This window comes from Callospermophilus lateralis, chromosome 9, assembly GCF_048772815.1.
Source record: "Callospermophilus lateralis isolate mCalLat2 chromosome 9, mCalLat2.hap1, whole genome shotgun sequence".
NCBI lineage: Eukaryota > Metazoa > Chordata > Mammalia > Rodentia > Sciuridae > Callospermophilus > Callospermophilus lateralis.
The window spans coordinates 54,181,422-54,203,564 of NC_135313.1; the positions used below are offsets into that span (position 1 = coordinate 54,181,422).

A 22,143-nucleotide genomic window follows, 5' to 3' on the forward strand; every position below is an offset into this window, starting at 1 on the left:
AACAAAATAAAAAATGAAAAAAATAATTTTCAAATTTAAAAAAAGGAATAAACCTTCCACTAATCTTAGTAAAGAAGCAGCCTAAAGTTACTAAAAAAAATCAGCAGGCAAAACAAAATATTTCTTCTATTTGACAATAACTTTTCCTTTTTCTTTTTCTTAGGAACAACTAAATTTCTATACTAAATAGAGACAAAAGACCATAACTATTCCAAATGTATGGGAGAATATACATCCCAAGAATCAGGAAACTAATTTCATCTCTGCTACATATGATCTTGGATTTTCCTATCTTACCTCCTTTTTCTCCCCATCTTAGGTATCATTTTTCCTTCAGAAAGTTCCTACAAAGTGGAAGGATCTTATCTAAGACCTCAGAATTCATGAATGAACCAATTTTCTGAAAAATAAAATATTCTATATACTTTGAAGTGGAAAATCTTAAGAAAAAAGTGATCTGGAAATCAATATAACTTTTTTAACAATGCTATCATGGACAGCAAGGAACAACATACCTTCCCTGCTTTAAATTATATGGTAAAAGAGATAGTTAAAAAAAAATGTAATAAATATAGTACCTAATTCCTTACCAAGAGGAAAATAACAAAAAGTTCACGCATCTTCTTTCCCAAGCCAAATCCAAAATGTTAATTTCTCAAAACTTATTCATTTCAAAGATAGTAAGTATATCATATATTTTTAAACAACTTATTTTACCACATAACCTTACTTTTTAGCCCAAAAACTAACGTTACCAAATTACTATTATTTTTAGTTTTACAGTAATTGTATTTATTAATAATTTCTATGTATCTGAATAAATTGTACTAATTTCACTAAGCTTCCAAATGAATAAAATATATATTTTTCTACTGATCATTAAATGCAATTATATACATTTAACTTAAAGACTTAATAATCAACAGTAATCCTTAAAAACCTACTGTTCAGAACAATCTCATCAAGAAAGAGTTTCAAGGCCTTTAGTAAGTTCTTAAAACTATCACTATTTATATTTAACTCATACATTAAAAAGTACATATTTCAAGTACTAAATTTACTTAATATTTAACAATACTAAGTTAATGATACAGAGAGAAAAAAATAACTTACTTGGCCATAAAACTATATCAGGAATTCGCTGAAACATTCCTTCCCTGAGCAAAAATATCTCATGAAGACAATGACCTGTTTGTGATTTTAAAAAGAAAAAATGTAAAAATATCTTTATAAAACCTAGAAAATTTTTAATTAAAATTAAATGGTGCCAATTTAAAGTAGCTTACCATGAGCTCTAAATACTCGATCATCTGCTTCTTGTGAATATGAAATATTAGTTTCTTTAAGTTCACGAAGAAAATCTTCATTTACAATTGAAGGAGGAGTATCACTAGGATTTAAGGATGCCTAGAAAATAAAATTTATTTCCAGAAAATAAATTTTGAATACCTCTGTTCAGGAGAGTGACTATGAAATGCAGATTTCTTTTTGCATTCAAAGTTAGAAGCAGTAAACACAGAAACCAACTTTTGACAGTGGCAAATTACAAATAGTCTGGTTAATTATATACTATCACATGAATTACAGAAGTCCCACATTTCCTCTTGGCTTCTATGACCCACTTTTCATTATTTGCAATCCAGAACAGGGAAGAAAGTCATCACAAATCTTCAATTTTAGTTTACGGAGAGTGGGAGAAGAGTGGGAAAGAGCTATTTGTGTTTTGCATTATCTATATTTTTCCCTGTAAACATTATCATCTCCTAGTCTTCACTGACCATTTTAAAAAGATCAATAACAGTAATAAAAAAATTTTAATGGGCTGAAAAATCTCATGACACAATTATAAACTGAATACCCAATTTCAGCTAAAAGGTATTTTGAAAACTAATGTTGAACTTTAAGGTCAAAACTATGAGACACTGGGTTTGTCACTCAACTTCTGGGAGACTTGGCTTCTTCATCTGTTATATGAGATTAACACCACTGTTAAGGTTTAGATATGAGATGTCCCCCAAAAGTTCATGTGTGAGACAATGCAAGAGGCTTCAAGGTGAAATACTTGAATTATGAGAGCCTTAACCTAATCAGTGTATTAATCTACTGATATGAATTAACTGGGCAAGTAAGTGTAAGCAGGTAGAGTGTGGCTAGAGAAGACAGGTCACTAGAGGTGTGCCTTTGGGGTTTATATTTTGTCCCTGGTGAGCAGTGCTCTGTTTCCTGACTCCCTATCCTGAGCTACTTTCCTCCCTACACTCTTCTACCATCATGTTCTACTTCACCTCAGGCCTACCACCATGGAGTCAGCCCTCTATGGACTGATACCTCTGAAACTGTGAACCTAAAAAACTTTTCCTCCTCTAATTGTTCTTGATAGGTCTTTTGGTCACAGTGATAAAAAAGCTGACAAAAACCCACCCCCAAATGTGTAAGAATACTATGAGGAAAGCAGATTAAATGTGCTAATTTTTGTGAAAAGAACCTAATAGCATGTCTAGCAAATCTTAAAAAACAAAAAACTATGATACAGTATTCAGGGAAAAAAGTACAAGAATATATAAAGAAAAGCATATGATATTTCTATATTCCTGGTCTCTTATGAATTTTATTCATATAACAAATACTGATTGCTAGCTGCTATAAGCTATAAGCTAGCTGCTATAAGCTAGGCATGGACCTTAGGGATATAGCAGTGAGTTAAATAGGAAAAAAAAAAAGAACCTCATGGAATTTATCCTGTACTAGAAGGAAATTACCAAAAGAACACCTCAAAATAATAATAACAATACGTTAAGTTATTAAAAATTGAAAAGGGCTCAAAAGCAGAAAAATGGAATGTATCTGAAATGTGGTGATATATCTGAATATACCATGTGTTATATCAATGTCAAAGATAAAAAGTATTCACAAATAGTTGAGACAGAAAAAGAATTTAAGAGATGATAAAAGAGACATAAGAAAAAATAATTTGGTTTGGTAGGGGCAGGAATTAGCTATTCAGTCCCACTCTTTCTTTTTTTTTTTTTTTTTTTTTTTTTTTTTTTTTGGTGATACTGAAGATTGAATCCAGGATGTAGTTCTACCACTGAGCTACATCCCCAGCCTTTTCTATTTATTTTTTGAGATAGGTTCTCACTACATTGCCAAGCTGGCCTTGAACTGTGTGATCCTCCTGCCTCAGCCTCTGAATAGCTAGGATTACAGGCATGTGGCATGTTGCATGGTGCATGGCTTGTTCAGCAGTCTCATTTAATCACTAGAATAAAATAACTGGATTTATAAATAAATCTAGCAATTACCCACTAACTACCAATACTTAATAATATATTGGCTACAGTGAAGAATATCATGAATGACAAAGCCCCTATATTTAGGAAATTCATATCCAATTGGAGGGACATGCAGAATACCTCTGGTATAGCAAACTAATAACAATAACAATATAAAGAGGTGATAAATATTTCATCGGTTTCCTATGTATACAGCTTATTGATTTTTTTTTTTTTCCTTTGTGGAACTGTGGATTGAACCTTGGAGCTGGTGCACGCTATGGCAACACTTTATCACTGAAGCACATGCCTAGCATTTTTTTTTGAAACAGAATCTCAAAAGATTGCCCAGGCTGGCCTCAAACTTGCCATCCTCCTGCCTCGGCCTTTCAAGTAGCCGAGATTATATGCCCGGCCAGTTTAAAGTTTTTTAATCTTTCAGAAAAGTAAAAACTACACAAACAAATTAAAATTCTCTATCATTCATATCTTTAAGTTTTTAGGTTTTTTGGTAATTTTTCAAATATTCTAAATGTTTACTACTAAGTATAACATAACAATTTTATTTTATTCTATATATCATAGATCATTGCCTATAATTTTGTTATCTAAAAATAACAGCAATTTAGCTGGGCACAATGGCACACACCTGTAACTCCAGTAGCTCAGGAGGCTGAGGCAAGAGGATCACAAAATCAAAGCCAGCCTCAGCAACTTAGCAAGGCCCCTCACAACTTACAGAGACCCTGTCTTAAAATTTAAAACATAAAAAGGGCTGGGGATGTGGCTCAGTGGTTAAGCACCCTAGGTTCAATCCCTGGAACCAAAAAAAATAAATAAATTTTAGGAGCTGGGGTTTCAGCTCGGTAGTAGAGCGCTCACCTAGCACATGTGAGGCACCGGGTTCTATCCTTAGCACCACATAAAGATAAATACATAAAGGTGTCCATCTACAACTAAAAAACATTATTAAAAAAAAAAAAAAAAAAAGAAAGAAATTTTAAAAATAAAAATAATAGCAACTTTCATTTCTATAATAAAATACTCACAAAATTAACTAATTTGTACAACACTACCACCCTGTGAGAGGTATAACAGTTATTACTCCCACTTCTTAAATTAAAAATAATCAAAACTCAGAAAAGAGAAAAAAAATAGTCAAATAACTCTTAAATTCTGAAATTTAGAATCTAGACACTATGAGAAAAAAACTCCTTCTACAAAACCTGACAAGACCTATATAATTAATGGGCTTCATAAAAAAGAAACCATAACTGTATTAAAGCAAACACAACAAATTACAAAGATAAATCTAATTTGGGATTTAAAAAAAAAAAAAGTTAAGGAAGTTAGTAATTATTCTTATTTGCTTACTTTAGAGGTAGTTTTATGTTCCAGACTTACTCCAAGTGTATTTTGGATCCATTCCTTAAGAGTTGGTAAAGTCAAGCCACTAAGAGGGTACCTAAGATATAAAGAAGATAAAATTTTAGAGTAAAGTATCTTCATTTAAATTTGAAGCTTAGATGCTGCTTCTAGTAATGGTCAAACCGTTCCTATCAAACTAACCCTCCAACATATACCTATCAACTCTAAACAAAAACAAAATAAAACCTAGCTATCTGAAGACAGTATAGATGGAACAAAAGTAGGTAAGTTCTTCCATTTGGAAGAAGGAAAAAGCACTATGTAAATATCCAGTTTTGCTTTGCTTTTTAAACAGTTTTGACAATGGAGAGAGCTACAGTTGTTGAGGTAACAAAAATTTTTTAAAAAGAGCTTAAAGAAGCAGAAGAAGGGAGTGTTTGTAGTAAACACAGCCATCTGGAAAGCATACAGAGAAATCACAGAACCTACAGGAGGGACCTATGTTTCAACTCTGTCCAAACATCTGGCTGACCCTGAATTATACATGGGTAGAATATGTATGAGAGTCTTATAAACACCCCAGATAAGCTTAAAAGAACTGAAAAGACAACATAATTGTTTATTGCTTCAGAGGAGCAGTATTTGGAGTCTGACATCAGTCAAATTAAATGCTTGATTTAGGGGGAAAAAAATTAAAAGTTTCTATGGCAGAATATAACAGAGTCCAGAAGAATCCTGAATTTCTAGGACATATCAATCACAACATCCAAGACTCACTCCAGAATTATTAAACATGAACAAACAAGAAAATGTGATCTATCATCAAAAGAAAAAAAAAATAATGACAACTGACCCAAAGATGATCCAAGATACTGGAAATAGCACACAAGGATTTTAAAGCAGCTAATAACAACTTAAGGACCAAAGAAAAAAATATGCTCCCAGTAAGGAACAGAAATTTCAGCATAGAAATAAAAATTATAATAAATAACAAAACAGAAATTCTATAATTGAAACGCTCAAACATTCTGTTGGTATCTCATTTCAGATATTCTTTGTTTTGTATGCCAGTTCAAGTTTTTTGGTCATTTTTCTTTTGGGTTATTATTATTTGCTTATTGATGTACCAGAACTGTCTACATATTATGAAATCAGGAATATATGTATTAAACATTTTATCATACTCTATGATTTACATTTTCACTCTCTATTACTAGAGTCTTGATAAAAAAATTCTACATTTTAATGTTGTTTATTTTTTTCCTTTGTTAGTTAATATTCTTTGTTCTCTGCTTTTCGAAAACCTCAGACTCAGAAAGAATTCTGTATATTCTCCTAGCAGTTTCAGTTTTAGCTTATACATTTAAGTCTACATTCTATCTGAAAATAATCTGTGTATGTGGTATGAGGTAATATCAAATTAATTTTTTCCAAGATGGTAGTTTATGTCCTCCTATTGCTACTTTTGTTCTGTGTGTGTGTTTTTTAATGGAGGGGGGAAAAAAAGAGATTCTAGTAGTCACTATTCCAGTAGAAAGAACAAACAGAATGGTAGAACACTTGCCTAGCATGCACAGGGCCCTAAGTTCAATTCCCAGTACTACCAAAAAAAAATAAAAAAAGGAAGAAAGAAATTTGCAACACTTTCTGATACCAGAGAAATCTAATGATTCACCCATTATCCTCAGGAAACTAGACTAGACTTACAGAAAGTTATGCCTGAATTCAATTCACTTTATTATCCTGTCTGTGAAAAGATAAAGGTGTTCCCTGAAGCACCAACATGGGAATTGACTATTATTTAGTTACTTAATTTTAGTACTGTTGTGTGTTACACATTTCATCTTAGGTTGTCTAAATTTCACTTTTATGCTTGGGGAATTACCCTCTGCATAAGTCTTGGAGGGAGGCAAGAGCTACCTTCCACTTACAAGCATACACCAGATATTCACTTTCCTGGTCTCCTTGCAAGCTCTTATGGTTAGATGTACCCTTATTCTTCCTCTCCCCCATGAACTCTGACTCACTGAGAAATGACACAAAGAAATGACTGGCAGTAGTGACAATCTTCCTGTGTGTAAACCCAACAGATAAATTATCTGGTTCTGTTACTGTCTGGACAAAAATGTCTATCAGGGTCACTGAAATCCCTTTGCTCTTACATTTCTGCTCTTCTAACAATAATTGAATTACAAATTTTGTTCTCTAGATACTTTAACATAAGGAAGGGCAGAAACAAGTATAGGAATAATCAAACCATCAATGAATACACTGGGGTTTAATTTTTAAAACCTCTCTCATGAGTGTGGTCCATGTGTCAAGTCTCCACAGCTTGATCTCCCCTGGGAAAAATGACAAACCAAGTGCCAGACAGAACACCTAAAATAAGAACCAGATGCTAAACACATGGGATCCACTAAGGCAGTTACCTGTGATGTTTTCTGTGACTAATCATGTCACATACCCACATACATTTCTAACATAAACCACTCCATTACCTACAGAAGGCTCCAGAAGTCTTATGCTTTCAATGGCACTATGCTGCAACACAAATGACAACATGCCCCCTCCCATACAATAGAAATAATGTACCTTCAGGTTCAAAGAGACAGAGAGAAAAATGAGGAGGTGTCTAAAAGAAAATAAAGTTGGTTTTCTAAGTTTAGAAAATTTATTTTTTTCTCCAAAAGATTTTGAAAAAAATCTTCAAAATCTTTCTCCAAAAGATTTTCTCAAGTAAGTTCTCAAGTAAGTTCTCAAGTAAGCCTCTATCTGCTTACTTGAGTTCTCAAGTAAGCCTCTATCTGCATGCTGCCCAGTTATATTTAAGAATAAAAATGAGAACACAGATGTTTATTTTTCCTATTAAAAAGCTAATGTAAATGTACTTCTTCATACCTTCGTGAAAATTAGTTTCTAATTACTACTCCTGTTGTTTTACTTTAGGTACAGAATATAGAGAAGTCAAAAAATAGACCAGTACTACAATTATGTTGCAAAGAAAAGAAATAACTTCATAAAAAAAAAAACAACAGGCTGGGGTTGTAGCTCAGTGATAGAGTGCTTGCCTAGCGTGTGTGAGGTACTGGTACTGGGTTTGAACCTTTGAACCTCAGCCCCACATATAAATAAAATAAAAAAGGTACATTGACAACTAAAAATAAATAAATAAATAAGAAAAAAAAATAAAATTTACTTCCTTTACTGCCATTTTAATAATACATCTAATCCCATTTTTTTCCACTTAATCTCAATATTTATTTTTTTAAAACCAGCATTCACATAGTGCATATTTATACTCACTGCATTTTCAAAAGTTACATAAAAATTCAAAAACAAACTAATACAGTTTTGGTAGGAGCAGTGTTGTTTAAAGTCAACTAAGAAGACATTTCACAATTCTGTCTACCTCTAAAATAAACACTTAACAATACAAATATCCTTTATAATTCTTCTGAGGTATGACTGAACAAATATCCTTAATAATTCTCATCAACATATTACCAGAACATTTCAGAAATGTGAAAACTGTCATAAAAATGACCTTTCTTCATCATTTCTCCCCAATATATCTCAGAAATTCATTTTTTAAATAGCATTTATATTTGCACAGACCTAAAATTATTACTTTTCATTATAACCCACACAGAGATGTGAATAATAAATATGAAGTTACTTTTAATAAATCAATGGCATGGATACTGATTGGGTGGTGAGATGGCTGAAGACCTTGTTTGGATTCAGAGGCAAATGAACTACCTACAAAAGGAATTTGTGAGACAATTTAGGGGAATGTTAATATAGACTGAATAATTAGATATTATTATAAAATGTTTGCTATCTTGGAAGTGTGACCTATAATATTAGGTCCTTATTTTTTTTAAAAGATACATATATAAATATTTAGACATAATGTCAGAATTAAAAATATAGAAAAAAAGAAGGAATTATTGCAAAATGCTCATAATTTTTAAATGAAGGCAGGATCATTATACTATCTTCTCTATTTTTATGTTTAAAATTTTTTGTAGAGAGAAAAAGGAAAAGAAGGAACGAAAGAAATAAACAAAGAGGATTACCTTTTCCCAGTCAACTCAGCTTCACCCTTCTTATTGAAGAAGAACTTGGAATCATTGTATCCCCATCCATTCCATTTCATAACTTCTTGCCTAATAAAGAGAAGAAAAATCTATAAATAAGACCTATGCTAACACATAAAAACTAAGCAGCATATTATTGACCATTAACTTTCACAATCATTTAAAAGACCTTATGTCCACCAGTATTTTATTAGTTGAAAATGACCACATATTAAAATGTCTATATATTAATATTTCTAACTATAGATTCATTCTAATGAACAGTACATGCTTTCCAGAGGACTATACTCAATGAATTCAATGTAATCAAAAGGAGAAGAAAAAGATCTAAAGGAAAAGATGTGCTCAGAGTATGCTTCATTTTGTATATGTTATTAAGTTTAAATTACAGGATGCCCCCAAAATATTCAGCAATTAAAACTAAGAATTCAGGGCTGGGATTGTGGCTTATGGGGCTGGGGTTGTGGCTCAGCGGTAGAGTGCTCGCCTAGCATGTGCAAGTTCCTGGGTTCGATCCTCAGCACCACATAAAAATAAATAAATATGGCTGGGATTGTGGCTCAAGTGGTAGAGTGCTCGCCTAGCACATGTGAAGCACTGGGTTCGATCCTCAGCACCTCATAAAAAATAAAATAAAATAAAGATATTGTATTCACTTAAGACTGACAAAAGGAAGGGAGGAAGGGAGGGAGGAAGGGAGGGAAAGGAAGGAAAAAGAAGGAAGAAATTAATTTTTTAAAAAAACTAAGAATTCACTTGAACAGGAGACAAAGTTTCACCTATATTAGAAAAAAAATACAATTCTTAATCTTCTGCTATAATGAAAAAGACCAATTTACAAGATAGGTTCATTAGTAACAGACACTTTCTATAACATAAATTAAAAATCTCAGTACTGGACTCAAATTTTCTAAATCCTTCAACTTCTAAGTAACTAGCACTCTCTCCCCCTTACCTATATATCCTAACAATTAATGACTATTCCAGATTTCAGTACTCCAAAACATGCTTTTTAAAATTTCTAATATGCCAATATTTCAGTTTTAAAAATCATTTTCATTAAAATCAATGATGCAATCGCTCAATTTTACAAAGTACATAGGAATAGATAGATCTGAGACTGCAGAACACAATAGGCAACACACAGAAAAGTCAGTTTTTATTGCATGTTTTATCATAGTGACCTGGTGACATCTTGGCTACCAAAATAAATTGTTAATAAATCTTCTTACTATAAATTGAAATATGAAGTTTATGATGAAAATAATTTGAAGAAAACTGTTCTTTATCCAGAAAGCAATTTGCTGCAATAAAATCTCAAAACAATCAGACACAGCGGCACAGTCAGACTCATCCCCAGCTAGATGTTTCTTTAAAAAATAATAATTCAAAATAAAGATGTGCTCATTAGAAAATGGTCCGTAATTCTCAGGGGAGAGGAAAAATAACAACTGACAAGCAAATACTTTATTACAACCCTAATTCTTGCTCTAGTTCAAGAGTTGCAAACAAGTGGAACATGAACTGAACCAGATACAGATAACTTATGTAAGGGTAAAAGAAATTGAAGTTAAAGTGTAAAAGTTAAAGTGTAAAAGACCGGGCATTGTAAAGTTTCTAAACTGCAAGGCCTGAGTTAAAAAGTAAAGGACCAGGTATTGTTAAGTTCCTCTGCTACCCCCAAAACCTGAAATTCCTGTAGCTGTTAGGACAATACCCGAACTGCCCAGTAAATATTCCCACTGACCCTCTGGTTGTTTAATAACCTGGGACCCTGTGTAGCTTGTCACGTAGGCATACAGAGCCCAAACCAATCAGCTTGAATGTGTACCCCACTTAGAAGTGACCAATCGCCCCCCGCCCAACCTGTTCCCGCCAATGAATGTACTAATCAAGTCTAAGAATTGTTGTTTGATTTTCCCGCGGTGTATGGTGATTTGTTAAAGGAGACTGTGATGTATGTAAAGTCCCCGCCCTCCCCAAAAAGTGTACTTAAGCACTGCTCAACCCCTGCCCGGGGCTCTTGGCTGCTCTCCCTTCTTGAGTGAGCAGGGAACCCCAGCGCACTGGAATGGATCCTCAATAAATCCCCTTCTGCAATTGCATGAGTCAGTCTCTTGGTGGCCTCTTCCTTCGCCGGGCCCTTACACTTAAAACATATACTGAAATCTCTTAAAATCTCTCTATTCAGGGGCTGAGGTTGTGGCTCGGAGGTAGAATGCTAGTCCAGCATGCATTCGATCCTCAACACCACATAAAAATAAAATAAAGGTATTGTGTCCACCTATAATTAAAAAATAAATATTTTTTAAAAATCTCTATATATAAAACTGAGACAAACTAGAATGCTCTCTTTAAAATTACAATTATCAATAAAAATATAATTCCTATATACAAATTATTCAAAATACCTCAAGAGTATCAATCCAGAAGCATTCATAATGAGTGAGTTATAAACTAATGCCCAATATTTTCTTCTAATGCCACAATATTCCTACTTCATTGTAAAGAGAAGTTTTGGGAAAGAGTTTAGGGGAATTCCCTACAGAAAAACCTCATGATTAATGTTATCACTGACACCCATTTTATTAAGATTATACTTTCTAAAAGAAAATTATCTTTCACTTTGCTTTTTAATGATTAAATTTCCTTCATGTTTATGAAGTACCATTTATAAGTACTATTTACAAATATTTTAATTATATTTCCATAATAATGTATAGTAGGACAATGTGTATTTCAATAAATTAATCTTTAATATATTTTCAATTATATACATAGATTTATATGTGAATGCATTTTATTAATTAGTGGATTTAAACATTTTTCATGAATTCTGTATTCTACAAAATAGCATGAATTCTGTATTCTACAAAATAGTTTGGCATTAATATACATGACTGCATGATCAATGTGATTCTGCAATCTGTACACTCAGAAAAATGAGAAATTATACCCCATCTGATTCAAATGTATGATATGTCATGATCATTGTACTGTCATGTGATTCTAATTAAAACAAAAATAGTTTGGCATTACACAAAATAAATGTAAAACTATCAAAGTAGTCATTTTGCTTTGGTATTACAACCACCAGATACTAGGAAATTATTTCAGTACAGATGTTGAACTTGGCATTTTACGTAGGTTAACAATGAGGATCATTTCCTTAAAATTATCCCTAGAATTCAAAAATCTTTCTATTTTTTTAGTTGTTAATGAATCTTTGTTTTATTTATTTATATGTGGTGCTAAGATTCAAACCCAGTCCCTCGCACACTACCACTAAGCCACCATCCCAGGCGCTAGAATTCAAAAATCTTATTCCCAGATGACCCAAAAGTAAAAAGTAAACATAGTCACAAGGGCTTACCCTTAGCACTGCATGAGAAAATGAATCAAGGTAAGCAGGAAAAATCTGTTGCTATATTCTCCAAAATAAAGAGACTGAGATTCTCAAGAAGCTTTGGTCTTAAATTCAAATTGGGTTAATACTCTACAGAATTTCCAGGTTTTCAAAGGTGGGATAATGTACCCTCTTCTTTTTCCTCCCAATTGGAAAATTCTTCCTCATTGCTACAGTTTAAATTTGGAATGTCCACCCCCAAGGCCCATGTGTCACAGGCTTGGTTCTTAGGTATGGTGCCATTGGGAGGTGGTGGGCCCTTTAGTAAGAAGTATTAGGTCCCTGGAGGCATGATCTTGAAGGAGACTGTGGATCTCTTCCTTTCTCTTTTTTCCCATGTCCTAGCCATGAAGTAAAAGACTTTGCTGTACCCTCAGTTCCCACAAGGATATGCCGTCTTGCCACAGGACGAGATCAACGGGACCAAATGTTCATGGACTAAAACCTCCAAAATTGTGAGCCAAGATAAACCTTCACTCTGATTAAGAGACTATCTTAGGTATTTGTCACAGTAACAGAAAGCTAACACATTTATGAATGAGGGATTTACAATATATATACCAACTTTTTAGGAATCTTTCCCAGAAGTTGAAATGCAAGCATTTGGAATATATTTGTGCCAACACAGTTTTATGTTGCGTAAATAGTACATAATTAAAATACAATTTACTCTAAAACTAACTTTCTGATATCTTCAAGTACCCAATGTATTAGATAAAAGTGGGTAAATTTCCTAGGGTTCTGATTTTCTGATTTTATTTTAAATTTATGTTAATGTATCCCCTTCGAATTACTAATCCATAATAGGAAGTTAAACACAACTATGTGATTACATTAAATTTTAAAATAACTTCCCATGTAGCAAGAGTATAGTGAGTACACTAAAAGGCATTATAGCATTTAAAAAATAGAGTAAGCTTTACATATCACAGAATTCAAAAGCTAAAAAGATCCCTAGATACCACCCAGTTTTCAGATAAATAAACTGCCCAGGAAGATCACAAGGCTAATATAGCTGTGAGTATCTAAAGTCTGGCTCCCAGTCTCCTGAGAGTTAATATCTGAAACCCACTAAGTCATGTGCTCAGGTTAAAAAAAAAAAAAAAAAATTCCAGGAACCCTTTTCACCACATTGATATTTTCAAAGCACTATTATATGTTATTATTGCAGTCACTCTTCTGTACTTGACCTAAAGGAAAACATTTAGAAATAAAGGAATACAGCTTATCACTAAGCCAGATGCTCTATACCTCCCCATAGTAAAATGAATTCTGCCATTCAGAATAATAATCCCAGAGTACTACAAGCAAGCATTAAAGTGAAGAATGATAAAAGAATCTCACAATATTCTATAAGACTCAAATAGAACAATGCAATTTTCAACTAACCCCAGAGGTCAATTAACCAGAAAGATCACTCAGACGTTCCAATCCTTAGAGGTAACCACACCAAATTTAATAGCTTCAAAATACAAGACTCTCCCTACTGCCAAAAAAAAAAAAAAAAAAAAGGGTTGATTTTACTTCATAAAAAAATACTTACACATTGATCACAGTACCATATGGTGTTAAACGTACGATTTCAGTTAGTGTAACCAAACAAAATTTAGACTTACAAAATAGCATCATATATACACAAGGTGGCAGTATTCTCCATAATATACATGGTGTACATATTCAGCCTTCTGCATTTCCCAGGCTGTTATTTATATTATATTTATATTATCTTTAAGTGAAATATTTGATTTATCCTTGTTCTTACTAAAACCATAAAAAGTTCCTTACTTTAGTCTTAAAATGTGAGATTAAGTGTAAGTCTTGGTTTACATAGAGATTAATCAGATTACTATTCCTCTATACAAGTAATAAATTGCAAGCATCTGGATATAAATGATGGTTTCTACCATTGCTATTTTCTTATGATATTTTTCACTTCAAAATAAGGAAATGGAAAAAATTATTTAGCTTACTATCATTCCAAGTTAGCAGTAATAAAAAGTTCAGCTAACAACTTATTTTTAAGTTTCCCTGATAAAATTCCAACAATCAAAATTCTGATAAAAGATATACTATGCTACTCAGTTTAGATGAAAACTAAACTTTGGCCTAAACTTTCCAGTTTAAAAAAAATGAGAAAAATATCATATTCTCAGAATTTTTGAAAAGTGGAAACAGAAGTATGAAACTGAAGTGCTAAATTTCTAACTAACCAACCTCTTTATCAGTTAAATGGCAAATCACTCCCACAGATAGTACAATATGCCAAAGTTTTTTTTTAATATTTATTTTTTGTAGTGGGACACAATACCTTTATTTATTTATTTTTATGTGGTGTTGAGGATCTAACCCAGGGTCTAGACGAGCGCTCTACTGCTGGGCCACAACCCCAGCCCATGCCAAAGTTTTTTTTTTTTGTTTTTTTTTAAAGTCCTTAAAGAATTTTTTGTGCTAATTATCCTTATTATTTGTTTGTACACTTAATTACCTTAAGGCCGAATTACCTACAAGAAATTCTGAAAGTGAAGTAAAAAATAAAAGTGATGAGAAAGATACCAATACTTGATCAATAAAACACATACACTCTTCAAAAGATATGCTACCAAAAAGGAAAATCCTATAAATGAAATACTATTCCTACTGACTTCTTTATTTAAAAAAGAAAAAATAGAGCTAAATTCCCATTAGAAATATGAAAGCCCATGGGTTGGGGGAGGCTTTGCAATATTTTTTATCCTACAATTTAATCTCAAATGTAGATGCTCTAAAATAAATTTAAAATCATATTTATATCTAGTCTACATGTCCTCCAAAATTATTCCTAAAAACTCAATAAGAAACCTTTTAAGACTCTTTACACTATGTATTGACTCAATCTTTTCGTACAGGTAAATTAATCTAAGTAATTTAGTTATTCATGTCCTACAAAATTACTTCTGAAAACTTTAAAACTATTTACAATATGTACTACCTCGATCCTTTTCAATAGGTAAATTAATCTCAATAGTTTATAGTATTTTATATATTCTTTTTAAAAGAACCCTTTACCCCCCAAAAAATTCTTTTTAATTAACAATGCAACATCTCATGTTTCCAAGATTGTAACATCTGACTTAGAAAATATACTAATGCTACCAGGCTTTGATATGCAACACCATCAAATATCTGAACCACACAATTTTTCTTCTTGCCTAGTATAAAATATACCACGCTATATTTTATATTATATAATATAAAATATTATACTTCATCTGATTATACTTTTATTTCCTACAGAGAGAAACAGAACAAGTGAAATGGCCACAAGGCACAACAACTTTAGTTTTCGTCATGAATTAATCTATTTGCTAATTAACTTTGATCACTGGTGAGGAAAGTTAACACCCCTCATTCTCCCCATTTTTAAGTTTTTGTTGTTGTTCATTTGTTTTTGTTTTTGTTGTTGTTGTTTGTATGTTTTTAGTGCTGGGGTTCAAAACCAGGGCCTTGCACATACTAGGGAAGTGCTCTATCACTGAACCAAATCCCCAGCACCCCCACTGTAAGATTTTCAGGTCTAGTTGCCATAATAAAAATTTAGTCCTTTGAGTTATTAATCAACTTTCTGATTTTTTTCCCACTGTGCTAATATAAAGTGACTTAAATATGAAATTTAAGAATAAAGAAAATTGTTACCTAGAATAGGAAAAAGAGGGACCTACATATAAGCCACTTCACACAGCAACCACGTACTAAGCTTTCACAGGTAAGGTCAAGTCTATGGCCCAGCAACACAACTCCTCAATATATACTATAGAGAAGTTCATACACAGTTTCTAATAAGGGACACAGTCCCTTACTATATGTCCCTAATAATGTCTGACACAGTCCCCGGAACACTGTAAGAGGCATCACTAGAGGAAGAAATATGTAAAGTGGAAAATGCATTCAGTGAAATATGCAACAATCAGAAGCAATGAGGTAGACAGATAAACATACAGAAACAGCGGTGAACAAAAAGGAGAAACAAGATCCATAGCATAATAGCATTTAAGCAAACTTAAAATAGACACACTAAATAACACTGTATATTTTATAAAACATATATAGAAGAACATTCATGAGTGCCTGTGGGAGGGACAGATACAATTAGGAATCCTAATTCTACCAATTAGAAATTTACTGTGGTTTAAATAATGTCTCTGGAAATGGAAATATTAATCATGTAAGCTACAGTAATACCCATGACAAATATCTTGGGCCACACATCTTCACACAAAGTTGGCACCCACGATTCTGAAGGCCTGGAAAGGTACATCTATCTTATCCTCTACCTTTATGTGTTGTTCTACATCACAAGGAGCACAACCCAACCCAAATCAGTATCAGGGAGCTACCGTAGCAAAAGAAATGGCACAAGGAGATATACCTTCCTTGACCACTGGTGTTCCCTAAACTATATTTTAAATTTCGTGATTTTGTTCCCCTTGCTGTCCACTAATCTATTCAATATTGTGATTTGGACAACAATGCCAGATTCTCTTTAGCACCAACTGGAAATGACAGTTCACTTTCATTGCTCACTTCCTCCTTACTAGGAATTGAAAAAGGAATTAGATCACAAGTTTATTAAACTGACTACTCTGTTAAGTGACCAAAGACCATTTCTGGTCTGGCTTTGTATTTCTGCAGGAACTATAAAAATGAACACTATAAAACTGAATACAAAGAAAATACTATAGAAACACAGTGGAGGAGAGGGGTTTCACATTCTACTATTTAGACAGATAAACATTTTATTTTAAAAGCAGAGTCCTGGATGCCACCCTAGACCTAACCTGTAACTGGAATCTCTGGCATTGTGGATCTCAGAATGCACATTTTTAAAAAAGCACCTATGGGGGAGGTTGTGGTTCAGAGGTAGAGTGCTTGCCTAGCGTGTGTGAAGCCCTGGGTTCAATTCTCAGCATCACTTTAAGTTAGTGAACAAATAAAGATCCATCAACAACTAAAAAATATTTTTTTAAAAAAGCACCCATGGCCAGGCCAGGCGTGGTGGCATATACCTGTAATCCCAACCACTCAAGAGGCTGAGGCAGGAGAATCACAAATTCAAAGCCAGCCTTAGCAACTTAGCAAGGCCCTAAGTAACTCAGTGAGACCCTGTCTCTAAACAAAATATATAAAAGGGCTGAGGATGTGGCTTAGTGGTTAAGTGCGCCTGGATTCCAGGAGATTGGAATTAAAAGAAAGGAAAACAAAAAAGGAGAAACTTTAAACTCACTGCATCATAGGAGAGGGTGGGCCTGGGTCGAGTGCAGCAATAAAACAATGGGCAACAAGAGGGCAAAGTGGAGGAGAGGGGTTTCACATTCTACCATTTAGACAGATAAGCAGCAGAAAAATCTTATCTACCCAGAGAAACATGTGCAAGAAGTAATTCTAGCAAGAAGCCTGATGGATTTCTGGTTCTGAGCTCTAGTTCCATACTGAGGCCAAGTTCCATTCTTGCCCTTGACTTCCTTGGTGCCCATGTCCTCATAATAAATCCCCTTGGGTCTGGCAGTATAACTCTGTGATTAGCATGCTTGAGACCCTGGATTCGATCTCTAGCACAGTAATAATTATTATGATAATAATAACAGTCAATCAGAGACAAAAAAGCACAAGGCTTTTCTCACCTAGTAAGTAGCCCAAATTGACTGAAGCATAAATATTCAAGAAAGTCATGGAAAACAGTAAGAACAATAGGATGAAAAAAATATATATTTTCCATGTTCCCTGGTGCTATTAAAAGCAAAAATCAAACAATGTTTGCTTTACAACTTCAATGACTATCCAGTGCAGATAAAATCCCAATTCTTCAACACAGTACCAATCTACATTTTCACCTTAACAGGTATTTCTAGCCATGTTAAAAGTTAACACAATTCCTCGTACATACCATGCCCTTTTATGTCTGCCTGTCTTTGCACTTGTTAAATATTCCCTGTCTAAAATGCCCTTCTCTCCCTAAAGAACTCCTATTTATCCATAAAGAGCCAGTCCAAAAATCACTTCTAGAAAGCTTTTCTATCTTCCTCAGGAATTTATGACTTTATCAAAATACACTGATAACAGTGTTTACTACAGAGTATCTTCTATGTATCTGTCTTATATAGCTCCCCTGTACTGCCAATCATTTTTGCAATGTTAAAACATACCACAGCCCCAGTGGGCAGTGAGTACCACACTTTCCCTGAACAAAGACTGATCAGGGGTAATAGAATGGAATGGAAAACTGTTTTTTAAAAAAAGGAAAATAAACAAAGGGAGACCAGGCTATACATGAGACCATTAAGATTTCATCCACATTGGTGACAGTGGAAAAAATTAAAAGTTGCTTTAGAATTACAGCTAATAGAATCTATCCGATTTGTCAACAGCATGAACAAGGGATGGGAAATGAAGCTCAGCAAGGTGTTATGATGGATGTGTTAACCCTGAATGTCTAAATAATAGTGAAAGCAAATCCAAATAGTGAAATACTGAGATTGAAGACTAAAATAACACCTTATACATGCACACTGAGTTGAAGATACTAGCAAGACAGATAGAAATGCTCAATAATTTAAAATGAGAGCTGAAGGTGCAGTATTATCTTAAAAGTTTCCCCAATAGTAGTGAAAGCCAATACAGTCCAAGTAGATGAGATTACTAAGAAAGAAAATGTAGAAAAATTAATCTTAGGGATTTATAAATTTAGGAAGCAGGAGTTAGTCAACAAGTATTTGGCCAGCTAGATAAGAAGAGTTAAAAAAAAAAAAAAGCCAGAATAATGGTAACATGGGAGCTAAGGAAAAAATAAGAATATCTATCAAGTATTTAGAACTGGTCAAAAGGAAGACTAAGGTTTTATAAATAGGTTGTTGATGGCTTTTAAGATAATATTTTATAATTTTAAATGGTGGAATTTAAACTTTCAATCCTTTGGAAGATATCAGTATTATTTTGAGCTAGGTTAAAGTAGGAAAGAGAAATAATAATGATAATAATAACAATACATAACATTTTATGTAATACATAATTATATATACATTATATGTTATATAATAATATTTTTTAAAATGATACAAGTAGAAAACTTCAAAAAGTTATTTGAGCATACCTTTTAAGCAGCAGAAAGTCATCAGAGTAGAAAACTGATTGGCTCAGAAAAATAAATAGGGTAACTCAAAAGATTCTAGAAAAGGAATCATCAAAAACAATGAGCTGATAATCCAGATGATCATCTTTCAATAAATGATAGCCAGAGTTTATTCAGCTCATTCAGCAGCCCAAGCAGCTTTGTCCTGTGATCACCACTTCTATCCTCCAAGCAACAGCTGATTAGAGCAAGGTAGACACGTGACCCAGATATTAAAAATGAGGGGGTTCAATTATTCTCTGGTATTGGCTGAATACCCCAGAAGGATAAGTGCACACACTGTTCCTCTGCCCAGAACACTTGTCTGCCAACATATCATATGGCTAAACTCTCTCATCTTCAAATATTTGCTCTAAAGTCATGTTCTCAGTGACATCCTATTAAAATCTGAACTCTACCTTCTTATTCTCTTGAACTTTTCTTTTTTCTATAGTACTCAACACCTTTCCACACATAATAATTTACTTGTTAGAATGTAAGCTTTAGTAAGACCGAAAACACAAGTGAACAATAAATACTTGTTTAAAAAGGCACAAAATGGATGGGAAGCACATTAAAAGAAAAAGGAACAGATTCTGTGATATCAGAATAGCATCAAGGATAAAGCTCTAGATTTGAGATAAAAGATCTAGATTCAAATATGAGCTGTATCACTCACTAGAAAATGACTATTTGCTGGCAAATACCTATGAACTTAACTTTTTGATTTGTGAAATGAGTGGGGTATGAGGATCAAATAACATAGTATATCTAAGACAAGCAGGTTAACTACAGAATTCAAAAAAGTTTAATTTTAAAAGAATGAAAATAGTTCAAGATTTGGGATTGAAGGATGTGACTGGGACTAGTGTTAACACTAAGAGAAGTAAGAAAAACCCAGAACAAAAAACTTCATTTGGAAAAGAGAAAATGATTTAGGTTTGATCTATGGCTATACTGTCCAATACAGTATCACCAGTCTGGTGTGCCTATTTAAATTTAAATTAATTAAAAACAAAATTTAAAATTCAGCTCCTCAATTACATTAGCCATATTTCATGTACTTAATGGACACATGTAGTTAATGGTTATCATATTGAACAGTGCAGATTACAGAATATTTCTATGATAATAGAAAGCTCTATTGGACTATGCCAATTTATAAAATTTAGGTTGACATCAGAAGATTTAGTCAATAGAATGTGTGATTAAAGTCACGAGAGAAGTCAAGTGGGTGTTGTTATGTCTCTGAAGCTGTTTTCCAGAAAATGTCAAGCCTAAGTTGAAAACATCTGTGGGTATAATGAATTAGATGTCATATTATTTGATTTCAAGGTCTTGGAATACAAGAACATTCACCTATTTGATAGTATAAAGTTTCTAACACAGCAACTACAAATAGAACCTGGGAGGTAGCTGACATGAATTTACTCAACATCCTAGCTAAAATCTCTGATTAGTATCTTCAAACATAGTATCTACCAAATATTACATGCAATCATACAATAGTTTTCTTAGCAAGTGACAATATGATATCTACAACTCCATATCTCACCTAGAAAGCAAAAGTCTCATCAAAGGAGACTATAGTAATTGGAATGGTAACACTCTTACTTAATAAGAATAGTTCAACTACTAAAAGATCCCAGAATTCACTATACAAATGCTTAAAAGAATCAAAGGCAGAGGTTAACATTCTCATTTTAAGAGAGCAGTGCAAAAACTATCTTTTACATATTTCTAAAACTTAAAGAGAATCTGGCCAGTGAGAATGACTGACTCATAACTCAAAATTAAAATGTAAAATCAGGTAATAGATTTAGACTTGTGATTTTAAGCTGATCTTCTAAGGTCATAATATTTGAACACTATAAGGATTTTAAGGTCATCATGTTTAAAAATTCAATCTGTTTCTAAGAATGATTTAGTACCAGAGACCATTTTATTGATTACATCAGAGAGCTGATGTACTTAAGAAAACTGAATATGCTAAATACTATTTTAATTACGTTAGCCTCTTCCTTTCCTAGTTTTTCATATTAAAATAAATAACTATTCAAATCAATAACAGTGAATAAAATAGTATATATCTACCAGTGGAATATTATCAGGATGAACAAAATGAACTATACATAATAACATGGATAAATATCACAAAAATAATTATAAGGGAAAGCAGCCAAACCCAAAAGAATAGACACTATATGATTCTATTACATAATTCCATTTATATATCATTTTAAATAGGCAAAATTAAACTATGGTGCTAGAAGTTAAAGTAGTGTTTATCAGCATAGCATAAGCCTTTGGAAGGAATATCAAGTGGGTTTTTAGGGGACTAGTCAGGCTGTTTCTTAATCTAAATACTAATATAAATACTTAATAATAATAATAATAATAATAATACTTAATCTAATACTTAATCTAAATACTAACACAGATGTGTTCACACTGCAAAATTTATTAAGCTGTAAACTTGAGATATGTGAACTTACTTTTGAAACATTATATAACTATTCAATAATTTTTTTAAAATATGTGTATATATGTGTATAAGTGCATGTGTACGTACATATACGTGTGTGTGTATGTGTGTACACATAAACACTTAGAACTATTCAAATAAGGTTTTACACTATGTACCTCCCCCAAATTGTCTCAGGACCATCAGACTATATGCATTACACTATACTTTGGGAAAAACTAACCTTATCAAATAAAGATAAGGGAAAGGGAAAGGCATGAACTGGGAATGGCAATACGTCTGATGTAGTTATAATACATACTAGTTATCAAAAAATAGGAAACAGGCCTAAAAAGTCTGACTAGAACAGACTCTCCTGGAGAACCATAACT

At 32.9% G+C, this 22,143-nt stretch overlaps 1 protein-coding gene across 2 annotated transcripts in view; it reads right to left on the bottom strand.

Annotated features, from left to right (window-relative positions):
- Positions 1-22,143, bottom strand: part of Agps (alkylglycerone phosphate synthase) — a 131,956-nt gene that overhangs the window by 102,076 nt on the left and 7,737 nt on the right. The window contains exons 2-5 of one of the 2 annotated variants that reach the window (XM_076865890.2): positions 8,720-8,809; positions 4,647-4,737; positions 1,287-1,407; positions 1,114-1,188 (exon numbers count right to left, since the gene is read on the bottom strand). In XM_076865890.2, coding sequence (XP_076722005.1) covers positions 1,114-1,188; positions 1,287-1,407; positions 4,647-4,737; positions 8,720-8,809 — 377 coding nt within the window. The remainder of the gene's footprint in view (positions 1-1,113; positions 1,189-1,286; positions 1,408-4,646; positions 4,738-8,719; positions 8,810-22,143) is intronic. The other variant, XM_076865891.2, reaches the window with a different exon arrangement.